This window comes from Colius striatus, chromosome 3, assembly GCF_028858725.1.
Source record: "Colius striatus isolate bColStr4 chromosome 3, bColStr4.1.hap1, whole genome shotgun sequence".
NCBI classification, from domain to species: Eukaryota; Metazoa; Chordata; class Aves; order Coliiformes; family Coliidae; genus Colius; species Colius striatus.
Genome location: NC_084761.1, coordinates 46,773,775 through 46,786,365, shown reverse-complemented (window position 1 = coordinate 46,786,365; position 12,591 = coordinate 46,773,775). Strand labels below are relative to the sequence as shown.

At 40.1% G+C, this 12,591-nt stretch overlaps 1 protein-coding gene across 4 annotated transcripts in view; it reads left to right on the top strand.

Moving 5' to 3' along the window:
* The first annotated feature begins 323 nt into the window (after nucleotides 1-323).
* RAP1GDS1 (Rap1 GTPase-GDP dissociation stimulator 1) overlaps nucleotides 324-12,591 on the top strand; it is a 96,144-nt gene continuing 83,876 nt past the window's right edge. For all 4 annotated transcript variants that reach the window (XM_061993793.1, XM_061993796.1, XM_061993792.1 and 1 more), the window contains exon 1: nucleotides 324-526. In XM_061993793.1, the coding sequence (XP_061849777.1) occupies nucleotides 523-526 (4 nt within the window). In that variant the 5' untranslated portion in view covers nucleotides 324-522. The remainder of the gene's footprint in view (nucleotides 527-12,591) is intronic.

The following is a 12,591-nucleotide window of genomic DNA, read 5'->3' as shown; positions in this document are numbered from 1 at the left end:
CCCCCGCCCCATAAGTAAAATCTCAGCCTCTTCTCCCCACAGAGCTCGGACAGGTGTGGGGTGACAGGAAAACAGAGGGGAGCCCTGAGGCGCCCACGGCGCGACGTGTGCGCGGGCGAGTGCAGGCTGCTGCGGACGCCCCCCACGGCCGGCGGTCGGCTCCACCCCGGCCCCTCTAACAAAAGAGGCCGCGACGACGGGTGGCAGCTGCTGCTTCTCCTGGGGACCCGCCCCTCAGCTCCCTCTTCCCAAGCGGGGGCGCTGCCACCGGCTCCGCACCGCCCCCTCGCTCCGCGGCTGCCCGCCCTTCCCCGGCGGTGGCGGCGGGCGGCGGCAGGGTGTCTCCCAGGCGGCCTTGCCCGGATGTGCTACCCTGACTCATAGTCGTGCCGCACGCAGGCTCCGCGCTGCTGCCGCGCCCGCCCGCTCCGCGCACACCACTACCGCGCCTCCCTCCGCGCCAGCGGAGAGGCGGCGGCAGCGGCAGGAGGGAGAAGAGGAGGAGGAGGCCGCGGCGGCACCATGGGTAAGTCGCCCCAGCTCCGCTCTGTGCAGCCCCCTGCCGCCGCCCCTCTGCCCCCGGAGGCCGTCTCCGTAGGACGGGCAGAGGCGACTGGTGCAACTTCCTCATCGGTTGCCTGCCTTTCCCTCTTCTCTCTGTCTTAGCCCGGGAGGAGGGTTGGGGCGGCAGCGGGGCTCGGCCGCGCCACCCCGCGTTGCCGTGGCCACTGCCCGGCCCCTGCGGCGCAAAGTTTCCGCGGCTCCTGCGCCGCTGCCGGTGCCCCCGCCTGCCGGCTCCGGCCAGCCCCGTGGTGCTCTCCGCACGGCGCTCCTGGTCTTGGATGTCAGTGCAAGTGGGTTTGAGGAAAGAAGAATTCCCCGAGTGCGAGGCAGGGTTCGGAGCAAGGAGTTATATAATGCACCCCCAGGACGTTTTCCCACTTTACTGTTTGCATAATGGAGGCAGTTGGGGTAATACGTTTAGGAGATTCTTTTACAATCGCCGGTCATTGTTTGTTTAAGACAGAAGGATACTGGTATATCTCTGGCTTTTAGAAAGAACATTACTCATGCCTACAAATGCAGCCATGTTACCTCTGCCTTTTAAATCTTAAGATAGACTGTGAATTAAGTAGTTTCACACTGATTGCCACTGGCATGGAGCTTCCAACAAATGCTGTGTGAACCTAGGAAGTATAGTATTTGATTTTTCTTTGCAGAGTGCTCCATGCATGTCTCTTGCCATCTCCACCTCTTTCTTTTGCAGAGACTACAGCTCTCCCGCTATTAAACAGCCACTATAAAACAGATTTCCCAAAAATCCAGCTGTAACATAGATTCCAGAGACCGATAAGGAGTGCCCCACTTTGAGCTACCACAGACCCAGACAGGCTGCTAAGTGTGATGGTGGGATCTAGGTTACAGAGCCAGAGGGCGAGCAGCTGTGGTTCACAACCAGGGTAAGGAGGTGGCAGTTCCTGAATTCCCGTCAGGGGTTTGACATCAGCTCTTCCTGTGGCCTTGGGTATATCAGTAGTTTCTTTGCAGATCACACACATCTTTCACTTGTAACTAGAAGTTTCCATGATAAGAAGCAGTACTTTAGCTTTTCCAGTTACAAAATCAAGATAAATACTTATTTAACTCCTTTAAAGTAATGGAGGACATTTTGAGAATGGTTCAAATTAGAAATTGCCAGAATCAGGCATAAGGAATAACTATCAGATTTGATAAGAATTGGGTAAAATTATAACCGTGTAGTGAAGGGTCATGCTTTTCACGTGGGTGCAAAAGACTAGACACCAGGGTTTGGTTTGCATATGTTTCCTGTCTCTAGTCACAAAGTAGGACTATTAATCTCATAGTTCTGGTCAAAGTCTAGTTGTAACTAACTCTGTTTTGGCTTCTGAAAATGAAAACTTCAGGGTGTCAGCTAAAAGCTGTTCAGAAAAGCTAGTCCAGAATGTGCACAGCACTCCCTTTTAGATGATACTATGCTTCAGTTGCAGGCAAGTTTGTAAGCAGTTTGAGAATCTGCTACAGCTTGCTGCATAAGTAAGTTCAGTTATAATTATTTTCAGGAAGATGGAAATAATTTTCCTGTAGAATATATCAGCACCCATTCAGAATTGTTTACTGAGATTGCTTCTGGCAATACAAAGAAGCCTTCCCCCTCACAGCCCCCTTGCTTCATGACATACTTTATCACATCAGCATCCTGCTGTCTTTAGAATCAAGGCAAACTCTAAGAAGCCTCTGCAGCAGATCCTGTTGCTCCAAGGAACGAGTGGCAAAGGCTGAAATCGGTTTTACCTTGGTTGGCAGTTAATAATGACTATCGATGCCTAAGATTTTAGGTTCATGCAATCAGTGCGCTAGCTTCCTTTGTTCAGCTTATGGTATTCTTTTTGATCACACATTTCATAAAAGCTGAAAATCCTTAGAATGAAATCAAGGATGATTTTGTTCTTCCTGTAGCTTGTATATCATTCTGTAAGTTGTGCTCAACAAACAGTCATTTGTGACAGAGACTGCAGTAATGTCTTATGACTAAACGTGGTCTACTCTTGGTGAAGGTTGGTGTGATATTAGCTGATTTATGTGCTAGTGATAGAATATATCTTCTTGGGCTTCCATTTTATAACTCCAGTCAAAATATTTTTGTTGTTGAAGAGACTTACTATTTATACATTGATCTTCATTATCTTTTCTGTGTGGAAATATCTCTGTTGCCACTCTGGTTCCAAGTGTATATTCCTTTTAAGGAACATATTCCTTTGAAGATGTTCTTGTGGCAGTTGTTCCCTCTTCAGCGATAATGATTTCCTCTCATTGATATCGATGCTTTCCTAAATTATCATTTTTGTTGCTTACACTTATAGTTTTTAAAGTTCTGTCTGAGTACAGTTTAAACAATATTCAACTTTTGGCTTTGAGAGGCAAACGTTGTTAAGTATTCCTGGCAGTAGAGCACTTTGAATTCTTGAGGTATATACACAATTAACTGGTACTTTATTTCTGTTTCTATAGGAGCAATTACAGGTTTTTACTTTTCAGTTGCTAATGTACTGCTTCAGTTTCACAATGAGTAGCCCCTTTCCTCAGTCAATTCTTTTTTTTTTTTTTTTTAACCTCGAAAAACACAACTGGTAACATAACTGGCAAACGCCCTGTATCCAAGAAGAGCATTCTGTTTTAGAGCAGTGGCCTGTGGAGGTTGTTGTAAGCAGGTGGCAGTTACTCCACAGATGTAAATTAATGAAACAAAAATCAGAAACTTGGTTACATGTTGACCACTCAACAGAAATCCATTGGTCCCAAAAGACTGAGAAACACCACATATGGCAGTTCATATGCAGAATACAAATCTCTTTTCTTTTTTTATGGCACTTATCAATTTGTTTGAAGTGTTGTAATAGTGAAAGCTCATTAAAATATTCTTCCATTTTGAGAGTACTGGTTTTGTTAGCAGGAAATGGAAGGCTGCCTCTGCTCTGATGGAGCTTAATACATACTTAGGTGCTTAGATAGGGAACAAACTGTGAAAGCAACCTGTTAAAACTCTAGCAAGTAATGGCATACAAGCTATCTTGTAGATCGATTTATTTGTTATCCATTTAGCTATACTGTGTCAGAGCAAAGATATATGTTGCCCCCTTTGTCTAGGGTACTCAATTTTCTCTCCTAGTTTCTCTCAAGAATTATGACATGCAATTCTATAGCAAGTTTTTTGAATCAGTCTGGTGATTGACAAACACCACATGCAAACTGAACCATGTCCAAGCTGAACCACAAATCAGGGTGTAACAAGCCACAGCCAGTGGCATTGGGTCACAAAATAAAGGAGGCGGGAGGGTATGAAGTTTAAGGTATGGCTGTGTGCAATATTGCTTTTGGGAAGACAGGAATAAGCCTGCCTGGTTTTAGTAAAAAATGTAGTTGGTAGCCTCAGACATGAGAGGAATGAAAGCTAATGTAAAAAAAGTAATTAATCTTGAGAGCTCTTTTGCTAATTTTCCTACAAGAGATGCAAGTCAACCTAATAAACTGCTTGGAAAAGAAAGAAATCAATTGAACAAAAAGATATTTTTATAGTATTTTACAGTTTTTACTAAAGCAACGGAAATTCTGACACCACTAGCATATTAGTTCTAGCCATCCAGAATACATCAAATTAAGCCAGGATAAAATGTTATATTAGCACTTTCTAAAAACGAGACTGACTTTTGACAAAAGTCTTGTCTTTAAACATCTTTAAAATGCAACTTTTAGAAACTCCATCCTTTTGCCTTCAGTAATATTCCTCGAAGTGTGCTTCTGAAGCAGCCAGAGAAGTTAGGTTAGTTCTGACTGACCTTCCTTAATGAACACAGTTCCTGTGTTCAGGCCAATATTTGTGATCCTTTGTTATTATATGAGACCAAAACCGACCAATTTTGTCTTTAGGTTAGAGACTTCACTCACAATTATGTTTCTTGAGAACCAAATATTCAGAGGTAGTTTCAGAAGTCTGTGAGGAACATCAGTCTTTCTGTAACATCAAAATGGAAAGAGAAAGGGCAAAAGAACAACTGAAACATGAGGGAAACAAAGTGATAATAATGGAAATGAGAAAGCTACCAAGACAAGAATAGAAGGGAACAAAAATCCCTTAAGGGAAATGTGTGTAGGGAGAGAAATACTAGAAGCAGAGGAAAGACAGGGTCATAGATAGATGAATGCAACAGCAGAGGACAGAAATAGGAAAAAGAAATTAGGAGCTCCATTTGATGCTCCCTTGCACCCCCTCTCCCCAAGTAAAGAGGATAGTTGGGATATAAATGTAAATAGAAATCAGATAATTTTTACCCACTTTTTTTTGTAGTACCACTTGGCTGCTGCTGACAGGCCTTGAGAGACCCATTATAATTTTCCATCTTCCTCAAGTAAAGCTGATTTCTTTCTGGAAGTTCTGATAATTTCATTTATTTATTTATTTTAAAAAGATAAACTAGCATTTGCTCAATGAAGAGGAAAATATCGCTGTTTGACAAGAAAGAAAGTTATGGAGATTCATCTATGGCATCTGTCAAGGAGGTTCATGTTTAGGAGGACATTAATGACCTAGTTACTTATATAAGAGAAAATCCACTTTCCACTTGTTGACTAGTCTACCTGTGTCTGTTCACATGCTGTGTTCAAGGAAACGAGCATCTCTGTGGTCTTAATACCATTGGAGGCATTATGTTTCAGATTCTAACTTATTTACAGATTAAAATAGATTATGAAGTAATTCTAAACTTCTAGAGATTAGGGGTCTTAAAATTTTGATACGTATTCTCCAGATAATAGAGATTTTTTTTTTTTTAAATCACAGTTTGCATTTTAGTTAGACAAGGGGCCTTTCATAGTAAGGGGTTTTCCAAGTAGCAACTTTCACTGCAAGGATGATCTCCCAGGGCCTCTTTTTCTTAAACAGTGTCTAGAAAATTGTTTCTATTTACAAATTTTAGTATAATGGCAACCAAACAAAATTTGTCTAGATAGAGTAAAATGATAGTTAAAAGCCACAGATTTCTGAATGCTGAAGTTCCACTTAGTGCAGAAAAATAGATGATGTGTTTTAGAACTTACATGTGCTCTAGGTATGCTGGAAAGGATTTGTAAACTCTCTGAAACAAATGGTTGTGATTCAAGGAGCCTCAAAGCTGCACACACAGCCTAATGATGTTTATTCAGCTTGAGAGCTGCAGGGTTGTAGTTTAGGGAGCTTTGAAGTTGTGCAGAAACCCTGGTTATGTCTAAAGTTGTAGTTCAAGTAGACTACAAAGTTGGCAGATATCCAGAAGGATTTGTTAGATCTATAAACTAGATAAATGCTGTTCATTTAACTCCCAATAGAGGACAGAACGTAGTGCAGGATTCTTTGGGACCTACAAATAAATACAGCATACCTTAACTGTACAAGTGTGCACTAGCAAGGCATGTGTCTTAGAAATGTCTCTGACTTGAAGCACTTTCAGGTGTATCTGCTTCACAAATTCTGATAAGAAATGTCAGGGAGTACATGTGTGTGTTTGTGTGTCTGAAGTAGTTGGAATTCAAAATATGCATAAATTGAGACAATGCAGATGCCAGTACCAAGTTATGTTTAAAATTGCATTTTAAAATTAGTGCTTTCATTTAATACTTTTCATTTATAGGAAACTTCTTACAAAAATTGCTTTTGCACATTTAAAAAACAGGGATTTTTTTTTTTTAATCACACTTTTGCAAAGGAAATATTTCAAGTGATCCATTTAAATATTAGATCCCGTTTTCCTCATATTTCACAGCTCTTACAAGCTTAAGTGCTTCCTAGACATGTATTAGAAGAATATCTGAAGCATAAGTAAATTCTGAGCTTTTGCTGGAACATTGAACTATTTGTTGTATTAATGACAGCTCGGAGAGATTCATGAAAGTTAATCAGTGTTGTTCAAGTTCAGCAGTTGGTTGCATCCATTGATACTTGCCAGCCTGGCAGACACAATAATTTTGAAGAAATATGAAAAATTTGTGCAAAATTTTTTTTTTCTTGACCTGTCGTATCAACTGACTCAGATTTTACAAGTAATTTTGGTGTCCAATTAAATCTACTTAAGTAGGTGCTTAAATTCACATGGTGAACTGCAGCAGCCTTTCCTTCAGGCTTATTGCCTGTACTCTGCAAATGTACTTTTGAGCAAGTCTGGACAAAAAGTAATATGGAAATTATAGGAGGGAGATGGAGACTGAAAAGACTGAGATTCATGGAGGAGAGCAGCTAGTATAGGATGGATGACATGATGAGGATTGAACAAAGTCTTTGAGAAATTTGTCAGGGTTGCCAGTGAGCCTGTGGGAAGCAGGTCTGTGTTTGGGAGACGTGGGGAAGTGCCAGCTCAGTGTCTTCTGATAGTCTGGAGTTTACATGTCCACTGTTGTCCACTTGTGCATTTTTATGGCCTTCCTGATAGAATAATTTGTGAGTATCAAGGCACAAAAGCTGTGGGTGAAAACCTATCCTTATCACATTCTTTACCTTTCAGTAAAAGCCTTTATTGTGGCATACGCCAGTCCAAAAAAACCACCCAGGTATAATAGAATACTCATTCTTCTCTCACCCTATCTTCCTTATAGTAGAGGTCTACAGTTGGAAGAGAGCTCTGTCGTATCCAGCACTTTACAAACTCCTTTCTACCTCTTTTACACTTAATTATGCCCAGACTGGAAACTAAAATGGCATGGTACTATATGGATTATTTCCGTGACTGATTTTGTGAATGGAAGCTGACAATTCTGCTAGCCTATGTATTTAACATAAATATCAAGTCCCATAAAATATGACAACCTGCAAGCCTTTGTGGTCTCTATGCCGAGCGGAGTGTTTGGCTCGGGAGGTCTGTGTGTTGCTGAGGGCTCTGCCTGCAAGGAACAACTCTTGGGAGCATGTTTAAAACCACTTCCTGGCTTTGATACTGGACATGACAGTCCAGTGACTTAAAGTAGTGGGACTATTTTAACATTTCTAGCCTTAATTTCAACCTTGCAAGTACATATCCCTGTTTACAGGGCCAGTAGCACACTGTTCCCTGCTCTAGCCCTCCTGTATTCCTTCTCTATGGAGAAATCCCATCTGGGTGCTTGTAGTGGACAGCATCCAGTACCCTGCAGGCGTAACTTGAGTTCACTACTACTAAACAGCTACTTGTGCTACATGAAGGCTTTGGAATGATTTCTGTAAATCAAAATGCTGTTTTATCTTGGCAGCAGGAATAAAGCTTGGGAAGAAAAAAAGGGTTCTAAAACCAAAGCAAGATTGTACACATCTTTCTTATCTAAATCTTCCCTGTCCACAGAGTATTTAACTTACCCCTCCTGGGCCTCTGGAAGAACTGCCTGAAGTCACTCTTCCAAGTCCAGTGTACTTGGTAATAGCGTCTCCACATCTCTGTCTACTTCCTTCAGTGCACGCTGATGTTGTGCACATCTTCTGATGTGCACTCTGGAAGTCAGTGGATTGCTGGTCATATTAGGACCTGTTACACAAATACCTAAGACACCCCTCCTGAACTTCAGTGAGCAATTTAAGAGGAAGTGCAGTGAGTGAATGTGACCTTCAAGAGGCCAGCAGCAGCAGTGAACAGTTACAATGTATCTACATGCTTACCTGTCTCTCTCCTTCCCCCCCCCCCCCCCCCCCCCCCGCCCTTTCCCCAGGTAACAGCCATTATCTTTCCTCTTTGCTCTCCTGTCCTTTTGTGTTGAACTGATTTTTAGGATGAGTATTTTGTTGGGTGGGGGGTTTAGTGTGGGAATTCTGGAGACTAACAACAACAAAACACTGATCTGTGAATGCTTTCATTGTGAAAATGTCTGGTATGTTTAAATGAATTTAGAAATCTATTAATATGCTTTATACAAATACATTTGCTCTTATGCTGCAAAACCTGCTGGGCAGTCTCCTTTCTTACCCAGCTGTCTAGGACAAATAGGGAAATGCTGACAACTGATTGAAAGAGATGGAACATGTACGTAAGGGACTGCTGACATGAACTAAGCAAGTTTGGGGGTTTTTTGTATGTATTCAGGGTTTCTTTTTAAAACATTCACAATAAGAATTCAGTCACTTGTTTACAGCAAGATAGAGCTTTAGTCCAATCAGAGATACTAATCAATACACTTACATACAGCAGTGCCCAAAATACAGCGTGCACTTTCTAGGCAAAAACTTTCTCTGATGTTACACTGTACTTATTTTCTTCAAGTCTTTTTTATGTAAGAATCCTCTCTTACCATTTGCACAGCCATCATATTCCCTCAGACTTCTTTATTTCATTACCCTGTTTTCTGTAACATCTTTTTCTCTACCTCCTCCAGTTAACTGTTCTTTTCCATCTTTCCTCCCATTTCCTACTCTCTCTCTTCTGGTTTCATCTTTATTAATTAAGTATCTGACAGCTTCTTCCATCATCTACCTTTCCCACTATCTTTTTTAGGGAACTAATTGAAAAGCTGGTGCTCCATTTTCTAATTTCAAGATCTGAAGTGATTTTTTTCTTCTTCAGTTAAATATCAGTCATTTACAACCAGATTAAAATCATACTTCAGTTTTGCGTAGTGTACAGTAAAGTGTGAATATATGAAAGAATGTATCTCATAGGAAAAAAATTGTATGGAATTGAGCCCTATTCATAGAAATGCTATTTATTCAGCATTCTTGTGCACCCACAACACCTACACTGAATACCACTGGAGTCATTGGGATCCTGCTTGTCTGATTCAGCAGTGTAGAGCTTAGTGTTCTGTGTTGGGGAAACCATGAAATGGCATGTTTTAGCCCATCCTTTCAATGTAGTAATATCTCTTCAGTTTATACAACTGGGGAAAAAATAGTAGATTTCGACTATCACAAGCTCTGTTAAAATGTCTTTTATTGATAAGTATGATGCTACACTAACATGTAACATCTTAAGGAACTTGCCAGATAAAGAAAGAGCCATATTCTATGATAAAGAATATGTTTTGGTGAATTTTATTTTTTTCTTTAAAATCGATGGAATTATGTATTTTGTATAATTAATATCAAAGAAGAAACAAATTTAACAGGGAGATCGTCATGTTAGAATGTTCTCCTGTAAAAGGAATAGTAAGCATGGCATCGTAAGCTATTAATATACATTCAGTGACCTTTGTTCCATCTTGTAGCAGCATAGGGAAAAAGAAAAAATATGTCAGAAAATCTGTTTCTGAAACTCATTTTGTAGCCATTAGATGATGGCTTTCAATGCTGATATTCCCAGAAAATGTTAGGAATCCTCTTTGCAAGACTGCTACACATTATGCTTTTAATGACGCGTGTATTAGAGTGTGGACACTTAATGCTTTGAAGGCAAAAGAGGTGGAGAGAAACAAAAAGCAATTCAATACACTTCTTCAGAATGCATCCTCGCCCCAGAAATGATCTGAAGTGCTTGTTTATGAAGGCTGTAGTGTCTCCCTTTACGAGAACAGTGAAGGCATCACAGTTCTTTTTTTGGCTGTTGAGAACAAGTTAGAATTTAAGACTTCTTAAACAATCTCTAGAAGAAACTGGAAGAGTTATTGTGTGAACACAAAATTTGTGTTCAGTGTATGTATCCAGTTCAAAACAGATAGCTGGAGAGAGAAATGCCATAGATAGTAGAGCACATCATTTTAGAAAGGTGTGGCCTGTTTTGGTTTTTTCCTTTAAATTGATATTAATTAGGCTTTCTGATTAAAAAGTAACAACTGTGAACTACTGGATTGGTTTGTACTTCTGTACTTCAGTGTTCGCAACAGCAAGGTGTCACTTGGATACAGCATACTTACCAGCTACTGAAACAAACCTTTTTTTTCTAAAATCAGAAATAGTAATCTACAAAACAGTATTTTTGGCTGTACATGAAGAACTTACTGGACTTCTTGAAAGCTGATTGTTAGGTACATTTTACAAAATGAATTAGTCTTTGGCAAGTTTTTCGAAACAGGCTTTTCTGTTTGAAAGACCTTTTCTTTTCAAAGGTCTCTGTTCAGACCACAACTCCTTATTCACCTCAAAATGTATTGTGTCTGATTATTTTTATAATATTTCATTATATACCTATCCTCTCCTAAGAATTAATAGGTTGAGAAACTCCTAATCACTTGTTTTAATAGGAATGTGGGCAGTTAATACACTTTTGTAGTTCTAGTAAACAGTTAAAAAAAAATCACCTGTCATACGTGTCTTCCATTTGTCATGTACATTGTCATCTCACAAATGGAGTTGGTTTTTTTAGCCAGAAGTCCCATTTTTAAACTTTTTTTTTTTTGCTTCTCAGATAAAAATAGTTAATATTTCCTCAGTATTAAAAAATTCCTACAAGACACAAGCCTCATTCAAGCTCTTTTTGTTTTCCTTTGCAACTGAAGACCATGAAAGGGAGTCTGCCTTTCCTGTCCTTAAAAGTTGGGCTCAGATCCTTCTGGAATAATATGAAGGACTTACCAAATCAAGATAATTTTGCAGCATACTCTACAAGTTACTTTTTGCCAATAGTAAGACCTAGCCTTCATGAGTTTTTTACAGTCACAGTCTGTCATCTTGTATGTGGGAATTCAAGCCCTACCAAAAATACATACATTGTTGAGTAAATGCAAGACAAGTATCTCAAAATAAAAATTACCAGTACGTTATCAAGAGAAAGGAAATAATTTTATATTTACAAAGAAGTCCTCTCTTACCTATTTCTACTTGAGCTCCAAACTGCTACATAGTTTGTAGAACAAAAGAATACTTGTCTGTTTGGAAAAGGAAAGATTTGTTACGTAGGAGTTAGATACCAGGAAGAGTCAGGTCAGGATTTTTCCAGTCTGTGATCTGCTAATTTTTAGTAAGACCAAGCAGTTACATTTCTGTCATGCAGCAAGACATAGATGTACCTGTAATAAGCATGTCATACTTGGAGGTACCGTATTAAGCCCGGTAGTAGAAACACTTGAAGGTATTTTGAACTGAAATTTGAACAGATTTCATGGAATTGTAGAAGAAACACAGAACTGTCATTTGGAAGGACTATTGCCAATGCTAGGACCAGGTCAACTATAACTTTGTTTAGCTACTACTTGAAGCCTCTGTAGTCTTTGTAATAATCCCTTTAGGTAGCTTCAGGCTCTTCTTTGACAGACTAAAGAAGCTCCTAGCCTCACCTTACATGTCCCATGTTGTGGACACTTGCCCATCTTGGTAGCCCTGTCCTAGACTATCTCCAGATTTTCAGTGTCTTTAATCTGGGACACTCAGAACCAGACAAAGAATTTTGGGGCATAAAAATCCTTGCCAGGCATCAAGCAGAGCCTTCATCTTTGGCCATGCTCCTAGTAGAACTGATATAAAGTTTGCTTTATTTACCTTGTGAGCATGCTGCTCCCTCATATTTTACTTGGCATTCACTCAAACCCCCTAATGATACATATATTAGTGTCAACAGTTTATTCCCAGCCTCCACTGATGGTTGGGATTATTCTGCCTTAGCTGCAGAACATGCTTATTGAACTTCATGACACTTCTGTTGATCCAGTCCAGAAAGTTCTGAAAGATACCTCTGGATTGCTACCTGGTATCCCAGCTCTTCCCTCAAGTTTAGTCTTGTCTGCAAATGCTTAGTGTATATCAATCTTCAGGCTACGCTGGTTTCAAACACAAACCATATACCCAACATCTGCAGTTCATCCAGTCCATGCAGGGCTGTGTAGACTCACATTTGATTTCTTTATACTAAGTAGAGCAACAGTAAACACTTTATATCTGTGATCTAGAGAAACTAAAAAAGTATGTATATTTGAAAATAATGGTTTTTAGACTAACATTTTCAGTTGCAAGTGGGCATGAGTTACTGGCAGTCATTTAACACGAATAGAAGATGGCAAACCTTAGTTTCTACACATTCAATAGATACAATTCTGCAGAATCACACTGATGATGAGATAAATGGGATTTCAGGTTTTTCTGTGCTACTTTGCTTAGCTGATGAGAAACGTGTTTGGAGTGACTTGCAGGAGCAATTAATGAGAAACCATTGGGTCCTG